The 25,785-nt window shown below is 52.9% G+C and overlaps 9 protein-coding genes across 9 annotated transcripts; 3 read left to right on the top strand and 6 right to left on the bottom strand.

Annotated features, from left to right (window-relative positions):
* Positions 1–1,033: 1,033 nt before the first annotated feature.
* GLO1 (Lactoylglutathione lyase) lies at positions 1,034–2,552 on the bottom strand (the record flags this gene model as incomplete). Its single annotated transcript, XM_062947229.1, has 4 exons — positions 2,208–2,552; positions 2,074–2,140; positions 1,976–1,986; positions 1,034–1,923 (listed from the first exon to the last, which is right to left on the bottom strand). Exons 1-4 carry the CDS (start codon positions 2,284–2,286, stop codon positions 1,034–1,036), a joined length of 1,047 nt encoding a protein of 348 aa, XP_062800438.1. The 5' UTR covers positions 2,287–2,552.
* Positions 2,553–2,922: 370 nt separating this feature from the next.
* MAM3 (cell agglutination protein Mam3) lies at positions 2,923–6,025 on the bottom strand. Its single transcript, XM_062947230.1, has 3 exons — positions 5,222–6,025; positions 4,936–5,162; positions 2,923–4,866 (listed from the first exon to the last, which is right to left on the bottom strand). The coding sequence occupies exons 1-3, from the start codon at positions 5,476–5,478 to the stop codon at positions 3,035–3,037; spliced, it is 2,316 nt and encodes a 771-aa protein (XP_062800437.1). The 5' UTR covers positions 5,479–6,025; the 3' UTR covers positions 2,923–3,034.
* Positions 6,026–6,769: 744 nt separating this feature from the next.
* QC764_409460 (uncharacterized protein) lies at positions 6,770–9,403 on the top strand (the record flags this gene model as incomplete). Its single annotated transcript, XM_062947231.1, has 1 exon — positions 6,770–9,403. The coding sequence occupies one exon, from the start codon at positions 6,770–6,772 to the stop codon at positions 9,401–9,403; it is 2,634 nt and encodes an 877-aa protein (XP_062800436.1).
* A 1,010-nt stretch (positions 9,404–10,413) lies between these two features.
* QC764_409465 (uncharacterized protein) lies at positions 10,414–11,790 on the top strand (the record flags this gene model as incomplete). Its single annotated transcript, XM_062947232.1, has 3 exons — positions 10,414–10,901; positions 10,924–11,065; positions 11,144–11,790. Coding segments are annotated over 3 exons (1,026 nt in total), but the record flags the coding sequence as incomplete, so codon positions are not given.
* Positions 11,791–12,292: 502 nt separating this feature from the next.
* QC764_409470 (uncharacterized protein) lies at positions 12,293–14,818 on the bottom strand (the record flags this gene model as incomplete). The annotated part of the gene is made up of 2 exons (XM_062947233.1): positions 13,305–14,818; positions 12,293–13,249 (listed from the first exon to the last, which is right to left on the bottom strand). Exons 1-2 carry the CDS (start codon positions 14,475–14,477, stop codon positions 12,293–12,295), a joined length of 2,130 nt encoding a protein of 709 aa, XP_062800434.1. The 5' UTR covers positions 14,478–14,818.
* Positions 14,819–15,203: 385 nt separating this feature from the next.
* Positions 15,204–16,286, bottom strand: QC764_409480 (uncharacterized protein; the record flags this gene model as incomplete). The annotated part of the gene is made up of 1 exon (XM_062947234.1): positions 15,204–16,286. One exon carries the CDS (start codon positions 16,284–16,286, stop codon positions 15,204–15,206), a length of 1,083 nt encoding a protein of 360 aa, XP_062800433.1.
* Positions 16,287–17,032: 746 nt separating this feature from the next.
* Positions 17,033–18,877, bottom strand: QC764_409485 (uncharacterized protein; the record flags this gene model as incomplete). Its single annotated transcript, XM_062947235.1, has 2 exons — positions 17,033–17,840; positions 17,918–18,877. 2 exons carry the CDS (start codon positions 18,875–18,877, stop codon positions 17,337–17,339), a joined length of 1,464 nt encoding a protein of 487 aa, XP_062800432.1. The 3' UTR covers positions 17,033–17,336.
* Positions 18,878–20,109: 1,232 nt separating this feature from the next.
* Positions 20,110–25,779, bottom strand: QC764_409490 (uncharacterized protein; the record flags this gene model as incomplete). The annotated part of the gene is made up of 6 exons (XM_062947236.1): positions 24,795–25,779; positions 21,590–24,741; positions 21,391–21,533; positions 20,379–21,340; positions 20,198–20,325; positions 20,110–20,144 (listed from the first exon to the last, which is right to left on the bottom strand). Exons 2-6 carry the CDS (start codon positions 21,663–21,665, stop codon positions 20,110–20,112), a joined length of 1,344 nt encoding a protein of 447 aa, XP_062800430.1. The 5' UTR covers positions 21,666–24,741; positions 24,795–25,779.
* On the top strand, positions 24,071–25,571 carry QC764_409500 (uncharacterized protein; the record flags this gene model as incomplete). The annotated part of the gene is made up of 3 exons (XM_062947237.1): positions 24,071–24,619; positions 24,673–24,747; positions 24,936–25,571. 3 exons carry the CDS (start codon positions 24,071–24,073, stop codon positions 25,569–25,571), a joined length of 1,260 nt encoding a protein of 419 aa, XP_062800431.1.
* Positions 25,780–25,785: the final 6 nt, after the last annotated feature.

Raw genomic sequence — 25,785 nt, 5'->3', positions numbered from 1 at the left:
GACAAGGTCGACGTTATATACACCACACCTAGCTACCTTACCTACCACAGCCAGCCAGCCAGGACAAAGTTGCGGGGTTCTAGACAACCCTCGCCTCGTCCCCCCCCCCCTTTTCCCCCCTCTCTCATACACACAACAGCAACGCGAGGTAGGTAAGCTCCGTTTCACGGTCCGGCCCTTTCTGATCTCAAAGTCACGACATATGCGGGATACCCAAAACAGGACCTCTTCGCGTAGGTGCCCTGCAGGCCCAAGTCGTGAAAGCCAATGGATGGATTGTACCGATGACCGACATACATCTCATCTCCAAAGGAGAATGTGACAGAACGGGATGAGACGGGGGGGGAGGGAGATGGGGGTCGGTGTCGGATGTGTGTCTCCCTCTGCCTGCCGAGAAAATGAGAGCATAAAGAACCAACCCGGGAGTGAAGTGAGGGGCCCTTACACGACACCATATTGCCCAGTCTGTAACGTGACAAAGACACCTCCTCGCCCGGTTCTTGAGAAGCTTCTGATCAAGAGCTGTTATTGGTGTGTGACCCATCAGTTATCCAACCTGTCCAGTAATAAGTCTTGGAATAATCCATGTTATTCGCCAGTCTCAATCAGCAAGTTCAAAATGCTTCTCATAGCTCTTCCTTTACACATGGAATGAGTGGAACCCCTCACTTTGCCCTTTCCCACCCATTTCCCCCACGTTTGGCTAATGCAAGCACTACTGCACATGTTCCCCGTCGAATAAGCTGTCAGTATCATGATCCTAGATGTCTGGGGCAGTCCCCACTGCTACCTTGCCGGCTCACAGCCACACATGTCACGTATACACTGTGCTGTTCTCGGTCTTCTCGGTACATCTGCATCTCACATCTCTGATGAGGGGGACCAAAACACACAGAGAGTGGGAGAAGACATCTTACTGGCTACCATTTCAACCCCGAATCGCCCCCTTCCACCAAAACGTATAGATCTACCCATCACGCGCTCAAACCACCTGCATATCCGCCCTTCCCCTCATACCACCAACTTCCTCCCCTCAAAAGTTAGCCTTATCTGCAAACCTCTCATTCTGCACAATCTCAATCCAATATCCATCCGGATCCAACACAAAAGCCACATTCTTCATCCTCCCATCCGTCAACCTCTTCTTCCAGCTCACCCCCAACCCCTCAAACCTCTCGCACGCCTTCTCCAAGCTATCAACCGAAACACAAATATGCCCAAACCCCTGCGGCCCCTTGTTCCCATCATGGTAACTAAACCCCTCCTCCTTCTCCGTCCCGTAATTCCAAGTCAGCTCCAACAACCCCTCCCTCTTCGCCGTATCACCACCCTCAACAACAGCCCCCTGTTCCCCTTCATACCCCAAGAAATAAAGGTTGAACCCGGCCTCCTTTGCCTCATGAGTCCTAAAAAGCTTCATCCCCATAACCTCCCGGTAAAACTCAAGCGACCTCTCCGCATCCTTGACCCGAATCATGGTGTGATTCATCCTATACGTCCCCAAATCCGTCTCCCTCACCCCCTCCGTCTCCTCCACCGGCCTCTGCCCAATAATCTCAACCCAGTACCCATCCGGATCAAGCGCAAAGGCAATATGCCTCATCTTTCCATCCGTGAGCTTCTTCTGGAACTTGTAGCCCGCGTCCTCGATCCTCTGGCAGGCAGCCTGGATATTGTCGACGCTGATGCAAGTATGTCCAAAACCACGGTAGGGCTCAACATTGCCATTGTTGATCTTGTACTCGGGGTCGTTTTCGGTGCCGTAGTTGTGCGTCAGCTCGATGAGGCCTTCCCTGTCCCAGAGGTTCTTCCCGTGGGAGACGGCGCCGGGTGCGTCGTAGCCGAGGAAGTAGAGGTCGAATTTTGCGTCGGGGAAGGAGAGCTTCTTGAGGAGGGAGAGGCCGAGGTGGTTGTAGAACTTGACTAGGGGGGATGTTAGTGGTTGTTGAGGATAGAGAGGTGAGTAGATAGTGACGAGCCAGACTCCTTGGGGTCCTTCACACGAATCCTATTTTCTTGTGTCAGTTCCCAGCGCTTATTGCCATCCTGGGATGGGAGAAGGTAGGTACTCACATCGTGTGATTCAACTTGAAGTTCTTGACATCAGTAGTCGACGCCATGGTTGCGAATCCTCGGAAGACTAAATTCTCATTCATTAGCAAATGTTATTCTTCAATCTCGCATTGTATTCTCGAGCTACCACTTACCTGGTGGGACAAACGACGGCTTCTTTTGCAGTGACGGAACAAGAAATCTCAACCGCTGCGACGCCCGCAACGAGTTCATATGTTGAGCGAAAAAGGGGTTTTTATCGGGCAATCAACTTGTAAACGTGAGACAAAAGTCCAAGCGGGGGAAATTGGGGAAGAGGAGGAGGGGCTGTTGAAGTTATCGGCAAATGGGGTGGGGAGCTATGTAATAGCTGATAGTGACAAGTTGTAATTACGTGAAATCGGCGTAAGCTATAGATCCCGAATAATAGCTCCAGAGAGGGCAGGTCGGTGAATTTGGCAGCTCCAAGTAATTCTGTCATGTGTATGATAATGATTGCGAGATCCAAACGTTTGGAGATAGCTTCACAGCCCCTCCCCGACCGAATCCATCCTGTCAACCAATCTCACCTAACTCGTATCATTGTGAAAATACATAGCGGGGATAAGCACCAAAAGAGCTCGACGACCCCACCAACCATCGTCACGAATGCTGACGTCAACGCTTCACAGCTCCCCAAACCAGCACTATACACCCAAAGCACGAGACCAATGTCAATACGGTTCAACCTTGATGAACAAACTCCAGCTAAACTATCGCTACATTACAGCCAACCCCAACCGACGCCTGTAAACAATGCAACACACCCCCTTTAATTCCCAACCCCTCCAAAAAATATTAACATGCCTTGCCCCCCCTTTTGGTTCCCAGATATGCTAATTTCATTCCCACCTATTCCATTAACACATACCTCAAGAATCCTCCTCCGCTTCCCCAATGAACACTACTAGTACACAGAAAAGTACTCGACCAGCCCGTCAACCTACGACTTGCCGCCCTTGCGCTTCTTGCGTTTGTTCTTCTTCTTCGCCCCTCCCCCACCACTACTTGGCCCACCCGCCGCCGTCCCTGGAGCACCGTTCCCCTTAGCAACATCGGCCCCCTTGCTCGTCCCTTCCTCCCCAGTCTCTGGTGACAAAAGCTCCTCCTCCTCCTCCTCCTCCCCAACACCCTCATTCTTAGTGGCGGCATCCGTCCTCCCAAATAACCCAAACGTACTCCTGCTCTTGGGCTGCTCCGGAGAAGTACCAATCACGGCAAACTCATCCTCGTCATTGGAACTAGTAGTTTCAAGAACCACCTTCCTGACTCCTCTAGACTCAACGATGTTCTCCGTGATGCTTCCGCTGCGGACGTAGGGCTTGGCGGGAATCAGGTTGCCAACATCGTTCCGTGCGCTGTGGGTACTATCCCCGCTAGAGACGGACCGATGGCCAGCAGAGGTGGATTCTGTTGGACTCTGCTTTGTGTTTTGCATACTGGACTTGTCGGCTTGATCTGGTGTTTCGAGCGTAAGAGTAGGTACACCGTTGATGGGCGAAGCGAGCTGCACGGTTACGGGGCTGGTGGCACCGTAGGTTTGCTGCAGAGCCTGAATGCCGTCCTTGCCAGTAACTTGGGGGTTCAGCAGACTCGTCGTCTCGTCTCCTTCCTCCTCCTCGGCATGCTCACGCACATGTTCCAGCGGCGACTCTTCAATCGCACCCTCGGCGACAGAAGAAGAACGGCCGGCCGTGTGTAACAGACCGGTGCCAGGCTTGATCTTGACCGTGGTGGACTTAGTGTCTCTGGGGTTTGTAGCAGGATTGGAGGGGCCAAGATGCTTCAGATGTTGTCTGATGTCTTCAAAGTTGGCCCGAACAGGAACTGTCATGTGGTGCCCTTCTCTGCCAGCTGAACTTCTGCGCATCATGAGAGTGGCGAGCTTTGGGCTGCTAGACAGCGCGGGTGAGTCGAACGATGTTGTGCCAGTAGTGTCAAACTGAATCAAATCGCCGCCGTGATCTGCGAGTCCATTATGTTCCGCAAAGCGGCCTGCTTGGTCTTCAGACTGGCGACGTTGGACGCGCGCCTTGGGAGCAGGCTGAAGACGGCGAATGGCCTTGTGCACGTCAATGTACACATCGGACTCGTCGATGATTTCCTCTCCAATGAGTTCCTCAATAACGTCTTCAAGGGTAACGACACCCAATGCGCCGTGGTCCTCACCAGGGTATTCCGAAACGAGAACCATGTGGGACTTGCCTTCCTGGAAGAAGTTGACAATATCCAAACAGCTGGTCTCGGGCCGGGTCTCGGGCAGGGTAGCGAGTGGGAAATCCTTGACAAGCTTGGCATCCTCGGGGTCGTAAGTGATCAGAATCTTGACCAAAAGCATACCGACGAAATTGGTAGGGTTCCCAGTTTCGTGGATGGGAATGCGCGAGTAGCCTGCCGAAAGAATCATGTCCATGGTCTTCTCATCCAAAACAGTGTCCTCTGCCATGACAAAAACGTCCGCCATGGGGGTCATGACATTGGCCACTGGCTTCTCCTTCAGATCCAACACGGCGCTGATGATGGTGACCTCGTCCTGGTTCAAACGCTGAGACATATCGCCCAGATTCTTGTGCAGGGTCACTAGGGTCTTCAACCCACTCTTCTTGTATACGGTGCCATGATCCTTTCCGAGGATCTTGTCGAGAAGGATGGCGATCGGCCAGGAGATGGGGGCGGTAAGGTACATCATCGCAAGGACGGGTTTGGACATGTAACCTCCAATCTGGAGGCCATAGCGAACACAGACAGACTGAGGAACAACCTCACCAAAGATCACTGTCACGTGTGCGCGTTAGCGGTGAGTATTTCGAGAGCCATGCTGTCTGGCTCGAGATGAGCACGCACCAATGAGAACGGTCGAGCCGATGACGGCAGCAATGCCGCCTCCGAGACATCGGTCGAGTACGACGGGAAGGGTCTCGTTCACGATAACGTTGGCCAAGAGCAGTGTGACCAAGACCCAGTGCTTTCCCTTTTCGAGAAGGTGGTAGACCCGTTTGGCATTCTTTTGCTGAGGTTCGGTGGCATCGCCGGCCATCACTTGGAGGTAGATGCTATCCTGCCCCATCAAACTGGTCCTTGTCAGCAAAACCACAGGCTGGGGTTTGTTTTTGATTCAGAAAGGGCTTACGCAATAGTCAAACCAGCAAATGCGCCGCCGGACAAGACGAGGATCGCAGAAGCCAAATAGAGCATACCCAGGCTTGCGCCTCCAGCGTCTGGCTCGTCATTGCCACCGCCGCCATGTCCCAGGCTGGCTATCGGCGCAGCATAGGCTGTTGAGAGTGTCAAGGAGAGAATTCGCGCGAGGCCGACGAAGCCTGATCGAAGCGCAAAGAGCGAGTTGGGGCGTGCTGCTGTCACGCCATGTTGTCGCATTGTCGTCATTTACAGATGATGACGATGATGACGATGACGTTCCCGGGCGCTACGCGGGCGCGGGTTCCGGGTTTTTTTTTTTTTTTTTTTTTTGAATTACTGTAGAAAAGGATAGGCCGTAGTGTGTGTCGGTAGAAAGGTGTCAGTTCATTGTCGTCGGGTACGGTTTGGGAGCGAAGAAGGGCTGCTGGCGTCGCAATGGGGCAGCAAAGAGACGAGAGATTCGGTGGGTTGAAAGGCCGAGTGTGTGGGACCTGCATTTAGATTTTAAAGAGTGGATGAAGCTCCCCCAAGCTTTGATGGGACTTTTCGAGGTTGGGGCTCCCCCAGTAGCGTCTTGGACGGTAGGCTCCGATATGCCCGATGACGGCCGGTTGCCACTGCAGACGGACAAATGATTGGAGGGTTACAGCAGGTGCAGCAGCCAGCGTCTCAGTGAGAACCTCGATGTCCTTGGGACTGACCTGGTGGTTACACGTATCAGCCACTATTGATGTCCTGCTGAAGACCGAGGAATGAAGTGTGACCCTCTTCCGATATTATATAGTCTTCAAACCGACCTCTGGAAGCACTTCAATTATCTCTCATCCGACATGATTTTTCAGTGGAAGCTGTGCTGTCTGTCCAGTGCCCGACTCAAGAAGGAAGGCGAAGCTGAAGTCCAACCGCGAGCCCTGCTAGCGGCGTCATCCCCGCCCACAATAGCCCTGCCGAGGTCCTTATCATCCTTAGGAGGCTGGAAAACTTTTTCTAGTTGGTAATCTCCATTTTGATGCCACCAGATATTCTTTAGAGAGAGCCACTTACTGTAGATAGGCATGTTTTACAGATGACCTACCCGTTGCAGGAGCACTTTTGTTTCCTATTTTTCCCGTTGCGACGGTTGACCAGAGAAGGAACGAAGAAACGCCTTAACCCAGTCAACAACGTCATGTTTCACTCCCCCATCAGCCACCAGCACCAGCGGCCCCCCGCGTTGGCCCTACCAGCGTGGCACGGATCTGGAACCTTGGCGATCAGAAGCTCTAGTGTGGCAACAGGGAGGGAGCTTGGGCCACATAAAACCCCACTGGCCAATTCTGCATCTCCAAAAGTGCTAGAGGGGCTTCACCTCACGTGTCTTCGCGTTTCTGCGCGTGGCTAAACCATCGACCGGACTTGGGAGTGCAAACAAAGCAAAGTCCCCGTTGCCGTCACCAATTTCTCCAATCTTGATTCTGTTCCTTTTGCTTTCTTTTGACTTGGCGTTCAAGTAACTCTCGCTCTATGACCACGATTACGGTATCCAGGGTGCTCAATCATGGTCCAAACGCGAAGCAGGGTCGCTGCTTTGCGCAAGGCCGTTGCCGCTGAACCTGAAGAAAGCAGCTCGGATTCTGACAGCGATGCATCCATCCCGGCTAACCCTCGCCCTTCTAACATCAAAAGCCCAGTCACCTTGCGCCCCAACAAGGCGTCTTTGCCTGAACTGAACAATGGGGTCAACAAAAAGAAGCGGAATGCCAGTCCAAGCCTGGAGACGCCAGCCAGGAAGAGAGCCAGGGCCCATAAGCCCACCGATCCGGAGGACGATGAGGGGGTAGACGAGACCGCCATGCATGTCATCAACGCGTTTAGCAACCGCCAGACGCCGAACCCGAAGCAAAAGGGTATTGAAGTCCTGCTTCGAAGCGGCGGCAAGCCTGCTCGACGAAAACGGGACGGGACCAGTATTGAAGATACGATTGACGAGACGCCCGAGTCCGTTAGGAATAACCGAAGGCCGGCGCCCGTTGTCGAAGAACCTGAGCCTGCAGAGGAAGGATTGGTCGAGGGGGAAGATTCTGACCATGATGAGGTCCATCGAAGAATCGCCAGGGAGGATGGTAGCCCAGAGCTTGACTCTTCGCCCCCAAAACCCAAACAACCACAGCAAAGCCGACGTGTGGCATCTCGAACCCTACAACCAGTCGCGACTGCTTTAGCCGCACCTCTTCGACCTGCTACTATCAACAATTTGAAACCCACGGCCCCGCCCAGACAATTGGGCGAAGAAAAAAGCTCCAGCTCAAGTCACAACATTCTGCCCACCGTCGAAGCAGAAGATGAATTGTTTGTGGATCAAGCCAATAATAGGCAGTCAGACTTGGAAGAGGAAGCGGAATCGGACGATGTTGATGAGCAGGATCGGCGCGAGGAAGATTGGGAAAAGCTCGAAGAAATTGGGGCACCAGATAATGGGGTTCAACTTGCCGTTATAGATGACCCAGATGATGTGTTCGAAGACGAGGATGAGGACGACACCGCACTTTACCCAGCCATCCATATTCTAGTGCCGGAAGTAGTGGACAAACGATCAATCGTAACTCTGGACAGCGAGCACCTGGACACGCTACGCGGGATGATGGGCAAGGAACAGTGGTCCGACTTGGGCAAGTTTTGGGAACTCCAAATCTATAGTGCAGATGGCTTCCGCTTCGACTCTGAGTCACCAGCCACCACGCCTGGAAATCGTTGTATAAGAGCACTCTACGCCTTTAGAGAATGCCTCGTTGGCTTAAAGTGTCCCCGTGATCTCAGCAGACAGAACAAGCATCTGGTTCGCGTGCATCGCCAACTGAATGAAGAGCTTACCAACGTGGCAAGGAAAATCGTCAGGGTCCGCAACTCGCTGAAGCAACAGACAGGAAACTACAAGCAGCAGGTCTCAGCTGATATCCAGCAGTTTATCATTCCGACATTGATCCTCACTCTACGGGACCTGTTTTTGCTCGGCACTCTGGGTTATAAAGCGCCACGGCACCAAACGCTTCCCCCCCTCCCCAAATCAGGCCAGTTTACATGCGTCACCGTGCAATACGTTAGCTCGATCACGAAGCGACTTTCATTCTTGATCCAGGATCTCATGGAACACTGCGAGAACGAGGTTGCAAAAAAACAGTTGGGATGGAATGATTTCTCTCAGGTCTTTGATGAATGGAAGTTTGAACTACAAGAAAAGATTAGTGCCGTCAACGAGGAGATAAGCCGCCAAGAGAAGATTGATCGGGATAAAGCAATCAAGCAGAGGAGGAGACAGCTGCTGGAGATTGAAGCTGCCAAGGCTACTGAGCAGTGGAACAGAATGGCGGTGTCGACGCAGCGCTTGAGGCACCAACCTAGTCCGATGGCGGAAAAGCAGCGTTTGGCGGACAAGTATATCTCGCCTCCTCAGGATCCGATTTCTCCGCCTCGGCCGCGCCCCGATAGCAACAGCCGACCGTACAGCAGCTACATCGAGACTGTCCACACAGCTCCCTCCACATTGCAACAACCACGGGTGAATGCCCCCCAAAGACGAACTTCAGTAATACGAGCACCATGGCCTCCATCACGGCGCCGTCTAGGGTTGGCTCAGTCTGATCAAGCTTCATCGGCGTCATCGATGATGCAGTCTTCTGCGGTAAAGCGCCCCACGAATCAGCCTCTGATAAGGCAACCTTGGCCTTTGATGAGACAGGCTCCACCGCAGTCAAGTCCAGTCCGGCATCAGAAGAAGGATGTTATGGTCATTGATTCTTCGCCGGAGCCGGAAGTCTTTGCTGTCCCGGATCACATTGATACCCCTAGCAGGCAAGCGAAGCCACGGGTCGAATTAGAGGTTGAAGAAGTTGAGGGGGAAGAGGTAGAGGAAGAGGAGGAGGAAGAAGAAGAAGAAGAAGAAGAAGAGGAAGTTGAAGAAGTGCGTGAAGATGTTGAAGAAGATGAGGACGATGAAGAAGAAGAAGCATTTGGCAAAGTCTGGGATAATGGGGAGAGGGCGTTTCTTGTTGACCAACTTGAAGAAGCGGCGGTAGAGGGAATTACAAGGGAGAACTTGGAGGAGTGGGCTGAGTGCTTTGAGTGTTCTGTTCCAGAGGTTCGGCAGCAGATATCGAGCTTGCAAAAGGAAGGATTGTGGCGGGGGTCGCTGTGATAAGAGATTTCGTTGATCTGGGTTCTCATTGCTAGCTATTGGGAGTTGGAGGAAAAGGCAGCGGGGTTGCGAGCTTGCTTGTTCAATTATTGATACCCTTGGGAGAACGAACGTTGATACCCACCCGTTGCGGATTTGCATTTGACTGCTCGGGAAACATATATTTTGGCTGGGTAGGTAGCGTAGTTAGTGTGTCGGTTGAACAAGAATCTTGAAGTTCTTTTGATGACTGGGTTCGCACCTGGTTATCACTTTGAACATGGCATTGACAGTGCGCGCAGTGACATGAATGAGTATGAGTAAGAGCAGATTCACAGGGCTCCTGACTGTTCCGTCAACAAGTCAACATACCTATATCACTCCTATCCTATTCCAACCCGCTTTCTCAACAAACAATTTGGCTTGGACTACGTTTGCGAATCTCAAGCCTACGACCTTCTGGCCGCAAACACAATGACACGTCCCGAAACAGCTACGGATCCCAAGACAGTTACCAATGGTCATCCCAAAACAACCCCCGATACCGAGACGGCATGGAATGAGCTCAACGAGCCGTACACCGGCCCTCTGTACACCTGGCCCTGCGGGCATCAGAACACTATCGAGTGGGACAACTATCAGGATGAGAAGGGGAGAGATGATGGTAGTAGGGAGGATCAAAAGGCTGCCGCTGGTGAGGCTGGTAGTGGTGGTAGGGAAGAGAATGAAAAAACAGCAAGGAGATAAACAGCAATGATAATAAGGGGATGAAGTGTAGGACTAGGTGTAATATTGTTTGAGTAAACAAGACAGCCGTATCTATCTCTTTTCGTTGTAGTAAGTCGTCGTCAGGGTTGGGGGTTCAAAAGCACCCCTGTCACTTACCCCAAAAGGCCCGTGCATCATCACCCCAGACCCACCGATTATCGATAAGTTCCCGAGAGCCCGGGAAGCTTGACACAACCTCTCTCCTGGCTACCCTCTCTCATCAGCTCTGACATCCGCCGCATAATCCACTTCCCCCAAACCAGCCTGCCTTCCCCGCTACCAACCACACGTTGAGGGATTCAACGGCTATACACCAACCGAAAACAAAGTTTATTTCCACTTGCCATCTGCGATTCCAACCACCCACCATCACGACATCGCCGCCACCTTCGATATCAACCCCCATCGCAACACCTCACCCCCCTCTCGAGCCAACAATGTCCAAACCCTCCCCCCCCCCCTCCCCCCACCCCCCCCTCCTCCTAACAAAACGCGTCACCGCCTTCCTCCGCGCCAATTTATCCCCCTCCATAACAGCAGCAATCCTCACAACACCAACCGGCTCCCTCCTCTCCCACGCCTCCTCCCTCCCCGCCTCCGCCCTAAGAAGGCAATGCGCCGTCGCAGCCTCGATCTGGGCCGTCCAGTCCTCTTCCTCCGCCTCCTCCCAATCCTCCCCGCAACACACCCATAAAACCCGAAAACACAAATCCACCCCCTCCCTCACCGTCCAGCTCGACTCTGGCCTGGTGTTTGTAATTCGAAAGCTAAAGTGCGGTATGCTGTTTATTTGCATGGGTGGTCAAGGTCAAGGTCAAGGTCAAGGTCAAGGTCAAGGTCAAGGTCAAGGTCAAGGTCAAGGTCAAGGTCAAGGTCAAGGTCAAGGTCAAGGTCAAGGTCAAGGTCAAGGTCAAGGTCAGGGGCAGGGTCAAGGTCAAGGTCAAGGTCAAGGTCAAGGCCAAGGCCAAGGTCAAGGTCAGGGTCAAGGTCAAGGTCAGGGTCAGGGTCAGGGTCAGGGTCAGGGGTCAGGGTCAGGGTCAGGGTCAGGGTCAGGGTCAGGGTCAGGGTCAAAATCAGGGTCAGGAGCAGCAGCAACAACAACCGGAGGAGGGGAATGAGGAAGGGATGGGGGGAAAAACACCAGTCGGGTCACCATCTGCAAATTCAGAAGTGGGAAGGGCGTCCGTCATGAGCGGCGGGACGACATCGGGGCAGACGGTCACGTCCCAAACAAGCGCGAGCTCGGCGGGGGTGGTGATGATGAGGAGGCAGGTGGAGGAACTAGCGAGGTGGTTGGACGAGAAGCTGGCGGGGTTGTGCATACCGGAGGAGGGGATCGGGTTGGAGAATTTGGGGAGGGCAGGAGGGGAGCAGCTGGAGATGAGGTAGGCGGTTAGGACAGCTGGGAGAGGGGAAGGGGGTTAGTGAAATAATGATGAGGATGGATACATCTGCACGGAAAAAAAGGGAGGAAAGCAGCAGTACTTTTCCGGCACGGAGAGGAAATGTTGGTGAGATAGAGGGAAGAAGGAATTATACCACCAACGGTGGAAAGCGAGTAATTATTTAATAAGGCCTTTTTATTTTACTTTTGTTCTTTAAAAGATATATCCCAATTGCGAAACGAATCTTTCAGACAAAGCTCAAATCTGCTGCTGGATATGTTCAACCTGTTGTTGTTGTTGTTGTTGTTGTTGTTTTGTATATTTTATATACTCAAAATTATTTATATACGACCCAATCTTTTGTTGGTCCAGCACCACCACCACCACCACCACCACCACCATCCCCATCCCACTGCATTTATATGCTTATGCTCCGACGCCCTAAACACCTTTTGAAAAAAAAAAAAAAAACCCTCCGTGGACCAAGAAAATGAGCATGTAGCGCTTATAGCTTTGTGTGTGTGTTCCAACCCCTATTCATCCGCTTTGATATGACCGCACCCCCCCCGCCCCTCCTTCCCATATATGGTATGATTGTTCATTTGTCGTCACGGTTGGTTCCCCAACACCCCCAAATGAAAATGCTTAAAAACTCCCCCTGCGCAAAACCAAAAAGAGAGCATATGTGTTGATGATGATGATGACGGTCGTTGCTGTGAATCGTCCGCTTGCTTGCTTGCTCCCCATCTCCCTCCCCTCACTCAATACTCAACCTAGTAATCCCATCGTTAGTATCCACCATCCCCTGCAACCCAACCCTCCCCCTCTTATTATTACTCCCCGCCATCCCATTATTCCCACCCTCGCCACCACCACCAACGCTACTCCCCGGCCTCGACCCTCCTCCCCCTTGCCCTTGCCCCTGCCCCTGTTGTCCCACCGTAGTAGTAATCGCAGGCCCCAAACTCAACGCCCCCCACCCTTGCTCCCCGCCCCTCTGCAGCGGACTCTGCAAGACCGGGCTCCCGTGCGCGCTCATCCCCGGGCTCACCGCCCTCCGCTTGATACTGATCGGATCATTAAAATCATCATCCCCCCTCCTCCTCTTACTATTAATCCGTCTCGTAATCTCGGCTGCGCTCGGCATGCTCCCCCCAGGAGGCTGGTGCGGCGTCCCGTTCCCCGAGCTGCTCGTCCCCGTCGTCAGAGGCAGCACGAACGGGTTCTGACTCTGCGAGTTAGAGCTCGGCGAGTCCATATTCACATCATCCAACGACACCCCCGAGCTCGAAGCCCTCGTTACAAACGATGGTGGCGGTGGGGTGGTTGTCCTTGGTCCCGCGCCGCCGTTGGAGCTGCTTTCCGAGAACGTATCCCAAAACACCTTCCCCTTGGAGTTTTTCAGCACTTGTTGCTTGAATGTTGCCGGGGAGAGACCGAGGGCGTTGTTGGTCGGGTTGTGAGACGCAACCGATCCCTCGATCATCATGGCGTCGTCGGGCATCATCTCGTCAGGGTGGACTTGGGAGTCGAGGTTGGGGCTGGACAAGGCTGTCGTCGCAGCCGAAGGGGCCGGTGGCAGTCGAGGTTCGAGGTCCATGTCGCTCTCACGGACTTGTCGTACCACCTCGGCTTCGCGGCGGAACTCGGTTTCTATGGGAGCGCCCTCTTCAGCGAGGGCGGCGCGGATACGGGCGAAACCCTTTGTTTTCGGCTATGCATGATCGTCAGCAAAGGTCGCAGATGTCAACAAGGCAACAAAAACGCACAAGAAGATTCCCCCTCCTCGTCACGGCCCGTCGTACGATGCTCGGCCGTGACGGGCTGTCAAGTCCCTCCAGCTGTCCATCGCTCTCGTTGCCCGAAATGTGCAGCTGATTCGCAGCCCAGCTGATGCTCTCCCTCCTAGTGTGAGGCAGGTCGCGGGAGTTGATCAGGTTGTTGGGGGGCGATTTGGAGATGGCGCCGGAGGCTGCGGGCGAGTGGAACCCCAGTCCCAGAGGTCCCCGCATTTTCTTTTTTGTTGATTGTTTGCGTTGTCGCTGGCGTTGTTGGAAGCTGAGAAAGTTGCTGACCGCTGGCGACCCGGGCATCCATCCGGGCGCCGATGGCCCCCCGGCCATATGACCCATGCCCGTCCTAGAAGCTTGGGGTGTCATGATGTAGGCCTCCTCCATGTCCTCGTCCATGTAGTCGTCCTCGTCAGAGTCGGACGAGCTTTCGGACAGCACATGGTTAGTGCTGCCGAGGGAGCTCGAGATCTGCATACGCTCCTGGTGGTGGTGTCCCATGGTGCCCCAGTGAGACGAGGCAGCATGGTCGGCGCCGGCGTGGTCGCCACTGCGCCGGTTGGGAATGTTCATGGCGCGGGACCCGATGGTGGGCGAAGAGTCGGGATCGGCCTGGTTGGCGAGGGTGGAGTGATGCAGGCTCGTGGCGGCGCGGGAAAAGTCAAGGCCGCGAGATCGACGCGGCAGAATGTTGGTGGGTGAGGCATAGATGTGTGAATGGTCCAATTTGGGCGAGAGCGGGGCCTGCTTGACGTAGCCAGCAGCTTGCGGCTGAGGGGCCGGTGAGGATGGTTCAGTCGGGGCCATCTGGAGAGACAGGCCTCTCGTGGGGAACCCAGCTCGGATGGGAGTTGACGGCGGCAGTCGGAGGGCTGCAATGTCGGTGTCTTTGTCGCGTATGGCAATGTCGTCTTGGCTCTGCCGGCGGCTGGCCTCGACTATGCAAGGCGAAGGTGAGAGTTTGGGCGCGCCTCCACCGTCCGATAAGGACCTGGACTTGGATAAGGGGGACCGAAAGGCACTTGGACCTTCTCTGCTTTCTGTTGTTGCTGCTGCCCCTACCATCCCTGGCCGTCTCCTGTTGGTCGAGGGAGTAGCGTCCATGACGGCAAAATCGCTTTCCACGTCCGACATCCTCGACAGGTCGTCCATGCTTGCTGCGCTGCTTGCTGCTGTCACCTGGGCGTCTGTAGCCGCGCGCAGCGGGGGACTCTGTATTTTTGAACGCGGCGCGTACTCATTCGATCGCGACTAAAAATATTGGCTTGTTTTTGGCAGATCCGTGCATACGTCAAGCTGTTGTAGGTGCGCAAGGTCAACAGAGACAGGGCCAAGACGTCTAGATCTTTTGACGAAAGAGCCGTATAGGCACGCGCTGGGCGCAAACAAGCTGAAGATGAACAGTTGAAGAGATCAAATTCACCTGTCGTCAAAGCTGATTGCAACCCTTTGGTGCGGGCTACACCCTGGTTAGACGCCCGGGCCATCTCCACGCATCCCGCCCGCGTGGACCCGGCACAGAATCCCTGTCGCTATTCCCGGTTCTTGACCAGACCCCGCTTTTATTTTTCTGGAAGCGCCATCGCACTGGCCGAGCAGCCGCTTGCATAGATCTGCATTCCAGCGCATACATACGTCATCAATAATTAATGTAGTGTTTCTACTATGCGATCGTCCATAGTATATGGCCAACAGCTTTCTTTCATTGTACTCGCCAACACTCACATATACTTTGGAGGGCAGAGAGGGGGCAAAGATATGGCGGGCTAACAATTGACCAATCATAGTAATTTATCTTTCATGGTTGCAAAGTCGTTCGTTCAACTATCTACTGCTACACTATAGATGCGATTGCTCTTCACTCTCTCTGTTCACCACCTATTTCCCCGCAAACGCCTTGTCGAAGCCCGTCAGAGTAAACCGGTACTTGACATTACCCTCCTTGACCTTTTCCACAACCTCCTTGCATCCCTCCTCCGAAATCTGAACCGTCTGGACAACCGGCCTGACACCCTTCTCCGCCGCCAGCTTGAGCATGGCATCCATCTCCTGATGGTTGCCCAAATGGCTTCCCGTAAGCTTCACACCGTTCTGCACAAACGCCATCGCAGTCATCTCAGGAAGCGGCTCGTTGGGAATGCCCACCATGTGAAACTCCCCACCAACTTTGAGCGTGCCAAAGTAATCCGCCATGTTGAACTTGTGCGTCGCATCAGCGCAGTTCAACAGCATGTCGAACTTGAACTTGTTTTTATCCGCCCAGCCCTCCTCCGTGGTGACAATGACGTCCTTGGCTCCGAGCTTCTTCGCATCATCAACCTTGTGAGCCGAGTGAGTGAGAGCATAAGTCTCAGCACCAAGAGCCTTTGCCCACTGCAGTGCCAAATGACCCAAGCCACCGATACCAATAACACCCACCACCTTCCCAGGGCCAATATCCGCCCTCACAAGCGGTGAGTAAGTCGTGATACCGGCGCAGAGCAGTGGTGCAGCCTCGGCAGAGGGGATCTCATCTGGGATCTTGAAAGTGAAATACTCATGCGCCCGGATGTAATTCGCCCAGCCTCCATGAGCGTCACTGCCATCCTCGTACTTGGCGTTGTAGGTGTCGACCATGTGAGGGCAGTAGTTTTCGTTTTTGGACTTGCAGACGTCACACTTGAGGCAGGACCAGACCTGAGCGCCGACACCGACGCGGTCGCCCTTCTTGATGCCCTTTACGGCCTTGCCGACATTGACGGCCTTCCCGACGACCTCGTGGCCGACGCAGAGGGGGCCTTCGAATTCACCCCAGCCGCCGGTTACCGTGTGGACGTCGGAGCCGCAAACGCCGCAGCATTCGATCTCGACGTCGACGTCGTTGTCGCCAAAGGGCTTGGGCTTGAGGTTGGCGAGGTGGTATTGGTTCCACGTTTTGGGAGAGTCGACGCAGAAGCCGGTGAAGGTTTCGGGGTAGCCCATTTTGAAATGTATGCAGTTGAGTGAGTTGTAATTCTAGGGGTGGGTTTCTAGGTCGATCAGACGAGACAAGAATCAGATGAGTCGAGATGATGGGATTGGGTGTAAATTTGCTTCAGATTAAAACTGCTCTAGAGAAAAACTACGAGAATGGTTCTTATACTTGTTCGAAGTCGTCCCTGACAAACACTGCTAAACCGAGGCATTGGGACAGACTGCCGCCAGCGTGGAAGGGGCGAGTCGGCTCATCGCCATGGTCATGACGTCTTTGACTCCACTCAACCTCAACCAGCAGAGTTGTCATTGATCGAAACAAGATGTTGGCTGGCCTTCTTTGTGATCGGAGCTGTGCAAACAAAATCGGGCAGCTGGGAGGGAAAACCGTTTTTTATGACGGCATTGGAAGGTTCGTTTAGAGTTTTGGAGGTGTGCTGTTGGCAAGCTCCGTGGCAACGGGTGCTGGTGATGTTTTGGGAAGAGGTTGCGTTACCCTAACCCTGGCCACTTACACCTGGTGATCACCAGGGGAGATCACACTGTCACAGTGCTGCTTCACTCCTGACTGGTCACAAGCTTGATGGCTCACAGTGGTATGAGCCTCGATGGATGATAACGATGGATTTCGGACCTCCAACTCATCCAAGTATAACAGGTTTGGCACAAGCAAGGCACGAGCAACGGGTCCTTCAGTACTCATACCAGCTGTCAGGACCACGTTTCAACAACCCCAGTACCCTATCCATATGGCCCTCTGGTCCAGTGGTAAGTGTGCTGGAGTTGCTCCCAATTGAAGGATTGGGTCCAACAGCCTTCTCGATCGAATCCTATCCGGAGCAAAACCCACGGGTTTTTCGCAGCCGAGTCACCCTTCTCAACATAGAAACGAGAAAGGTTGGCCGGTGAGCTTTTTGCTTGTTTTTTTATCACTGTGTATTTTCAACAAAGACAGAATTCTGATTCGAAGCAAGCAAATGATCGACTGACTCCCTACTCCCCTCTCTCTCTCCCATTCCATTGAACCCTACCAAAACAAAAAGACAAACCCAAGAAAACCTAGATAGCCACATTCGGGTTGAGGCTTCTCCTGACCTGATAAGCCATATTATTCGTCCACTCAGGCACCTCGCCATTGATCCTCTCCTGGTTCTGCCTCCTGAACAGAATATCCTCATAAATATCCCGATACGCCCGTCCATCCTCGGTCGTGCGAGTCCACGTTTCATACCCCTTCCACGCCGCCTCCATAGCCTCGCTCGCCGACCAAGTCACCTCCCGGTTGCACCTCAACAACGCACCCACGACCTGCTTGAGCTCAGTCGTGTAGCCGGTGTTGTTGAAGCATCGTCTGATGTCGGTATCCGGCCGAGGACACCCATCGGTACAGCCCGGAAGCTGAGAAGCTTCCTCATCCTTCTCAGGACCATCGAACAAATGGATGCACCCGCAACCTTTGACAGGACACTCTTCAGGGTTGACCATCTGTGTGCCCATCATCATGTGGTAGAGGATCGCTCCTACAGAAAAGAGGTCGTTGCCGGCGGTGTATGGTCTTTCAGTCTGTCATCTTGTTAACCCCCGTCCCCCCTCCCCACCTTCTCCATTCCGAACATCAAGTCAAAAAAAAAAAAACATACCTTATCAACCGTTGCCGCATCTTTCCACCACCCCACCATCCTCTTCCTCAGCTCCCCAATCCCATTGATGTACGCCCCCCCATCCTTCTCAACATACCTCCCCAACTCCTGCACCCTCTCCGGCGCCACAACAGGAACCTTATCTAACTCAAACCCCCCCTCACTGACCACCGTCCCGCTAACAGCACAATACCTCAAATCCCCCAGCTTGACCATCCCGTACGTCTCCGTGCCGAGAGGGTGCTGAAGAAAAATCTTACTAGCCCTGATATCCCTATGCAAAACAGGAAACCAATCATCATCCCTCCTCGCCCTCTTCCACCCCCCTTTCTCCCCCTTCTCCGGGGTCGGAAGCGTCATTCGATTGACAACCCTCAGCCTCCCCGCCCTCCCCCTCTGCCCCGGATGTTCCACATATCCCATCCCATACCCCTCCCTGTCCAGCTCCACAACCCCATACGTCTCCCTAATCCCCTGATGCAACCACTGCAACGCCCTGAGAACACTGGTGAGAACATGCCAGCAGAAACTCTCAGGCATGAACTCCCCCCCGTTCTGCACCTCGGAGATATCAATCTCCTTCTCGCTCTGTTCCAAGAATTGTTCTAGACTTCCTCCATCGCACCAGTCCCATAAAAGGAGGACTTGCTTGGCTTGGACGGGCTTACCATTCACTTTCAGGGGAACCCAGTTCGCGGCCTCGCCGCGCAAGGAAACCAAGTTTTCGTGGTTGAGCACTGCGGCGGCGGCGGCGCCGCCGCGCTGGACGAGGGTGTGGACGGGGGAGGTGCTGGGTTGGTAGTATTCTGTCCAGTAGTGGCCCAGCAGGGGGAGGCCGTCGTTGTTGCGGCGGAGGAGGAAGCGGTCGTTGCCGAGGGATTTGATGAGGGTGTAGTCCGGGGAGGGGAGGGACAGGAGGGATTCCCGGGTGGGGGCGCTGATGATTTTGTGGGGGGACATCTTGAGGGTTTGGGGGTGGTTGGTGATGTCGTGGTTTGATGGTAAACCGCCTGGGGGTAAACACTGAAGCCAAGATTCAAGCTGAAATCAATAAGAGGAGCCCTGCTGAGGAAAAATAGCTTGTGGTGTTGTGTTGAAAACAACTGAAATATGTGATATAGTAGTCAGAGAGGTGAGAAAAGAAAACGCTTTGTTCTTTGTCTTTGAGTAAGGATTCCTAATCCGGTATGTCAACATTGCCCGACCTTCCACCACCCACCCTTTGTTTCTCGCTCCTACCGCCCAACCAAGTCTTTGTTGTTCCCACAGTTGACCGGATTGGATAAAACAGACTCACCACATTGTTTCCTCGATGTAAGCAGCTCCTTTTCCATCTCAGGGGTTGTTCCCAACCACCTCACCCAATTTTGACCCCCTTTGTCTGCCAAGTCCATGTATACAAGCAGTCAATTGTTTAATCATACACTACATCCCTCCAGTCAAGTCATCACTTCCCGTTTAAATTTCAAACGCCCAATGTCCGCTTAGATGATATAAACGCCCAACTTCCACAGGGTCAGAACCTCCCCCTATCCAGCTATCCGCCCCCAAGAAAAAATGGGAACCATAATAGTGATACAAGATATAGTAGTCATAGGCTCAAAACACCAAAAATAATTTCCACTGAACCAAGAAATTGACTTTGATTTCCCCCCTCCCCTTTTTTCTTTCTTCACCGCTAAAAAAAAAAGAAGAGAGGGGGCTCGGCCCAAAAGAAAAAAAAAAGAAAAAAAGGAATGATTACAAGACAAATGGTATATAATGCGCCCCTCCGTCAAAGTGACTATTGCTGTAGTAAAAGATTAATGACAGTAGATATAATATTAGTCACACTTTGGTATCATTCGTTTGCCCTGTGAATCCTCATCCCTTGTTGTTGTTTTTTTCTAGTAGTGGTAGGGTAGCGTGGGTGGTGGGTGTGTTTGGTAGGTAGGTGATTTGGTGTGGTCTGGCCTTCTCATGAATGATGATGCGATTGGTAAAAGTCGGCGGAAACCTCATCTTTTTCTGGTCGTGTGTGTGTGTGCCCGGCACAAAAGCTGATATTCGAGGAAATTGGTAAAGAATGTCTTTCGTGTCAGGCGCCATTTCTATTTCATCCCCTTTTCCTTACTCCGATTTCGTTGTGGTCGTGACATCGTGGGTCGGTCGTGGTCTTATCATACACTGTCTCGCTGGTTCTGCATGTTCGTTTAGGCAAATGCACCAACAACGGACATGCCGGCAGCTACAAGACAGTCAGTATCAAACAAGAAATGAGAATATGCTCTGATTTCTTACCTCCCAGTAAAACCCACAAGAAGGCGTCCCTCTTCTGCTTCTTGGTCAAGGTCCTGTCCGCCTCCTCGGACAAGAAATCCTCAGCCAACAGATCGACAAGAGAAGCGTACAAAAGAAGACCAGACGAGCTACGGTATGCGGGTTAGTGTTCGAAATGCTACTTGGAAACAACGGCACTCACATGGCATTGAAAACACCAACAATAATCAACCCGAATGCACTGTTGGGATCATATGAATCCTTCACCATCAAGCCAATAGCCTGCCCAATTGGGCAAGTGCAACCAAAAGCAAGCACCAGCATCCAAGGCCTAAGACTGCCCTGCTTGTAGGGGACAGCAGCAATTCTGGAACCAAGACCGAGACCCTCAAACATCTGGTGGAACAGGATAGCGACCAGGAGAATAACAAAGCCGTCGATGGTGATGCTGATGGTCATACCGACAAAGACCGAATGAAACAAGATACCGCCCTCCAACAAGGTAATATTCATCGACATCTTCTTGAACACGGCCGGATCGACAGGCTTGCCAGTCTCGACATCGATATACGGGGAATCGGCAAGGGACGGGGGAGGCGCAAGCATGCTCATGCGTTTCTCAGCTTCGGCGTATTGATGTTGTTGTTCCTTTCTCAGGGCCGCATGGCTCGACTTGATCATGTTGACCATCTCCAACCGCTGGCGGACATACTGCTCGTAAAAGACCACAAACCAAGGCGGCATCTCGGAGCGAACCTCCAATTCGTTGATGTCGTCAAAGGGGTTGTCGCTGCGCGGGTAGGTGTTCATCTTCTCGCCGTACAGCTTCTGCGCCATTCTCTTCTCGTAGTCCATATCCTCAATCTCGAACTCGCTGTAAGCGGTGTATCTCGGCGGGCGAGACGGAGCTCTCTTGTGGTCGGGAGCGTGTGTGTGTTGGTAGGCCGGCTTGGACTCTGGCTGTGGAAGGGCCGGCCCAGAAGCCTCGAATCCCATCGCACCTCCGTGGGAATGGCCACCCATCTTGGCATTGAGATACATCTCCAGAACAAAAAGACAGAACATCGATCCCATCATGATGACACCAGGCATGGCGGGATACTGAGTGGTGAACAAATCCGGAAGACATGGGTCTGTCAGATTACCGAACGCAACAGGGAGAAGCTGTGGTCTGTCAGAAAACGCTATTTTCATGAGGCCACAGAACCACTTACATGAACGAACGCTGTGGCGATCAGAACACCAGTACCAAAATGCTTGCAAGCGAAGAACACCGAGGTAGGCACCTTCACCCACTTTACCTTCTTGGCCACCACTGGGAAACCGGCACCAAAGATCGAGGCAGCCAGCACCATGACTGGAAGACAAGTCAGCCTATGCATCCGTTAAATCTCACTTGGACACAGAACTTACAAAGACCCGCGACGTGAAGCGGGAGGTCATACTCTCCGACCTCCTCGCCGCTCCCACACTGCGGCTTTTCATCCATTTTTCTTATTTTTTTTTCCGCGTCAAGCGGTTTCGGTATACCAGTACCTCGTGTGTTAAAGACAGAACGACTCCAGGTCTATCCCAAAGAGAAGATGAAATCAAGAGTGTACGTAGAAGAAACCGCCCGGCAGTTGAGAAGAAGAGAAAGGAGACTAGGAAAGGAAAAGGGGAGGGTTGGGCGTGAAATGCACCATCACCGGGTTGAGGCGACGACGATGCAAAAAGAAGAGAAAGAAGGAGAAGAGAGAAAAAGTAAACAAAAAGCGGTAGCGATAGAAAGAAAGACTTATGTCCTCCTGAGGACCAAAAGACGTGACAAGGGTGGGAAAAGAGCCAAGAGTCCAGAATCCGAGTTCGAGATACTGCCGTTGCTCTTTAGTAAGTACGATTTCCAAGACCGCACCGTGGATCAATGGGGTAACACCACGGCAAGATCTGCCGCGACTCATGCCCCGAGAGAGCAGCAGCCGAAGAACCGAAAGGCGACATGGGAATCCACGCCCAAGTCTGTCACAGACAAGAAGGCCAAGACACGAACCAATGGACTGGCTCTGTGATCAAAGATTGCTGGGATGAACGAGTCCATGCAACTGTCGCTCCCAGGTTTCTGACGACCGTGAGACTCTGGCTCAAGCTGATCGTTGCACCAAGCAATCCAGCCTAGACTTCAGCTGGAAACCAAGTCGTAGTCCTCTCGACAAGCATCTGGAGCCAAACAAGGGAGACAGGGAGGCCATGTCTGTGTAGCAATGGTCAAGCTCAAACTGGAGCCTCGGTTTGAGCTTGGCAAAAACCTAAAACGGATTCGCAGAGAGGAGTCGTCGAAGAGCCTAGATCTGATCACGGGTAGCCAGTGATAGCCAGTGATAGCCAGTGATAGCCAGAGGAAGGGAGCATTGTTTTGTTCGAAGAAGGGAACAGAAGACGGTGTGAAACAGGTTCCACCTTCTCCTGGCGACTGTTGAAGCGTTCAAGATTAAGAGTGACACTCGGGCATTTTTTTTCAAGATATCAAGAGTCCATGATGTCTCGGTATGCTGCCGAATCTGTGGCGTGGCAGTGCAATCGCAAACACTCGAGAGCCGCAGATCTCCAAGGAGACGGTGCAACTCTTGGGTGCAACTCTGGCAACTCTGTGCCGGTCGTCATCTTTCCCAAAACGCCCAATGGACGCTGATTTGGTCGTTCACTGGAACCATCGTTGAGCTGCTTTAGGCAAGTCGCCAAAACCTGCCCTCTCACCCCAGAGTTGGGGCAACAAGAGCCGAAAGAGAGGGGTTCAGGCACTGACCGCTTGGCAAGGAACCCCTGGAAACAGGGGTTCTCTGCAGGGTGCTGCGACAAGACGGGGAGATCCGTGCAATCGTGGGGTTTGCTTCTTGGCCCAAGCCAAGTCTAACACTGGCCCTGCGCGAGAGATCATGAAGGATTGCTATATAATAATACAGTTGTTCGTGTCCAGTCCAGGTTGAAGTTTTGGCCGGGAAGCTCAAGTATTTAGCTGTTGTTCAATTGCTCTCTGTAGTATACGTCCAGGCAACATCTGGAGAAGGTGGCAACTGTAACTGGTAAAGCGGAGATCTGCTAGATGGTGGTGCATTAACCGTTAGGGGTTTCCGGCTTCCGCCCGGTTGAAACATTCCACCAGCCAACGGCGACGGGGGACTCTGGTGTAGTGGCGCTTTTGGTCCCGATGTCACCTTGTCAAGTGACTTCGTGGCCCGTCCATGGAATATTCTGAGGGCCTAGGCTAGAGCTCGGAGCTTGTACCGTGGAACCCAAAAACTGGATGCTCGGCACAGAGCTTGGTGTTGGAGGAGGTAGTGGTCTCAAGAGACGAGCTCCCGCTTGATCTTTCCCCCACTAGACCAACAAGTCGTTTTCTCGGCTACGCATGCTGTAAACAGTACAAGCTTGAGCACCAGCCGCTCCAGAACTCATAAGGGGTACATAATCACGGGTGGCTGTGCCGTTTTCGATACAGTAGTGTCGGTGGTGATGTGATGGTGATGTGAATGGAATTGTAAACTTGACCCTTTCTTGCCCAAATCAGGAATGGGTTGGATGTAGGTTGCAAATGTGACATGGCGAAATCCCGCTTAGTGGATTGAGGCCGCTCTCCTGAGTTGTGAAATGGCTGGTTGCTCAGTCCTATAATACTGTCGCCATCTCTGGCGCATCTCTTGATAGTTCCTGCCATAGGATTTCGATTGTAATTCAAGCTTGTCGAACCCAACCGTCCCACTTCAGACCCAAGATTGACAGTCCAATGGCAACCCAGGGCACTTCAGACGATGGCCGGCCGGCAGGTACGTACCCATCTGAACCTCGAAATCATGCTGCAGACAGGCTTGTCTTGTCAAGTCGTAGGCTTGAACATCATGAAGCTTGGCAGTCTAACACATGGTAACAGGAGCCAGCCCCCCTGAAAATGCACCAGCTTCCACCTCCCCCGAGATCCAGTCGGATGCCCAGCCCGGTGCAGAGCCAGCCAGTACAGCAGCTGAGAAAGAAGTCGCCATTCCAGCCGGTCCAACCAGACAAGCCACGACAACCTCGCTCGCGGATCCTCTCGATATTGCTAGGCACCGTCGTGAGAACATCAGTCAGAAGCAGATGAAGATTGAGCATCCTAAAGGCAACAAACGGAGACTCAAGAAGTACTATGCCCAGCAGAATGCTCTTATTGACGACTTCCTGGGTGCCGATGATGAAGAGCAGGTTGCCATTGAGAAAGATGCGAAATATGCCCCCAAGATCAAGTTTGCCATCAGGGGCTCCTTCGTCATCAACTTTTGCCTGTTCGTCATTCAGCTGTATGCCGCCATCTCGACCGGATCTTTGGCTCTCTTCGCCACCACGGCCGATGCTTTCATGGATCTTGTTTCGTCGTTCGTGATGTTGATAGCCTCGTGGCTTGCTGCCAGGCCCAGCGTGTACAAGTATCCTGTGGTAAGTTGACGTGGTGGTCCCTGATGCAGAGAATTGTAGCTGACAATAGGCAGGGCCGTACAAGAATAGAAGCCATGGCCATCATTCTGTTTTGTGCATTGATGACTACTGTTGCTATCCAGCTGTTGGTGAGTTAGCATCTTGAAAACAAAGTGTCAGGCCACAATATGCTTACAATGTCGTAGATTGAGTCTGGCCGAACACTAGGGGCCGGAGCGCCAACAGAATCCGAGGAACTTCACATCGTCCCACTGGTCTTCATCGGTGTTGCCAGTATGTACATCGCATTCGGTCAGGTCATGAGTGGTACTGACAGTTCATAGTCTTTGCCAAGGGTAGCATGATGGTGTACTGCTTGATGTATCGCAGGTTCCCAACCGTGTTCATCTTCTACATCGACCACCGCAACGACATTGCCATCAACAGCTTCGGTTTGATCATGGCGGTCGTTGGCGAAAAGATTGCGTGGTACCTGGACCCCATCGGCGCCATCCTCGTTGCGTTGATCATCCTGTTTTCGTGGGTGTCCAACGCCTTTGAGCACATCTGGCTGCTGGTGGGCAAGTCGGCGCCCAAGGAGTTCATCTCCAAGCTCATCTACATGGGCGTGACACACGACGACAGGATCCTCAAGGTCGACACATGCCGAGCGTACCATGCCGGCCACAAGTACTTTGTCGAGATGGACATTGTCATGGACGAGGGGCTGCCGCTAAAGGTGACGCACGACGTGGGCCAGGACCTGCAGCGTAAGCTCGAGGGTCTGGCTGATGTTGAGAGGGCGTTTGTGCACGTCGACTATGACCACCAACACGACGTCAACGAGGAGCACAAGCCCTTGTTTGCGCCCAAGAGCAACGTCAAGCGAAGCCTGAAAGATATCATCCTGTTCAGGAAACCGAAGATGGCCGCTTCCGGAGACTCGTCAAGCGAGACGACCGCCACTCAATGAGGCTTGTAGGTGATTGTAGGATACACACGATGGGATTGCATTTAGGCTGGAGTTCAGGGGGTGTATAATAAACGATATATAGATGTGTGCTTCAGTCTCTCAGTCTCTCAAGATGTAGCGAGAGAGTTTGATGTTTCAAAATTCAAAATTGAAATGAATTGATCAAATATTTCGGTGTGTGCTCAGCTCAACTGAGGTTCATCCGCTCTTTCCC

The sequence above is a fragment of the Podospora pseudoanserina genome, chromosome 4 (genome assembly GCF_035222485.1).
Source record: "Podospora pseudoanserina strain CBS 124.78 chromosome 4, whole genome shotgun sequence".
Lineage (NCBI taxonomy): Eukaryota > Fungi > Ascomycota > Sordariomycetes > Sordariales > Podosporaceae > Podospora > Podospora pseudoanserina.
The sequence above is the reverse complement of the archived record's forward strand: the minus strand, read 5'-3'. Positions and strand labels throughout refer to the sequence as shown.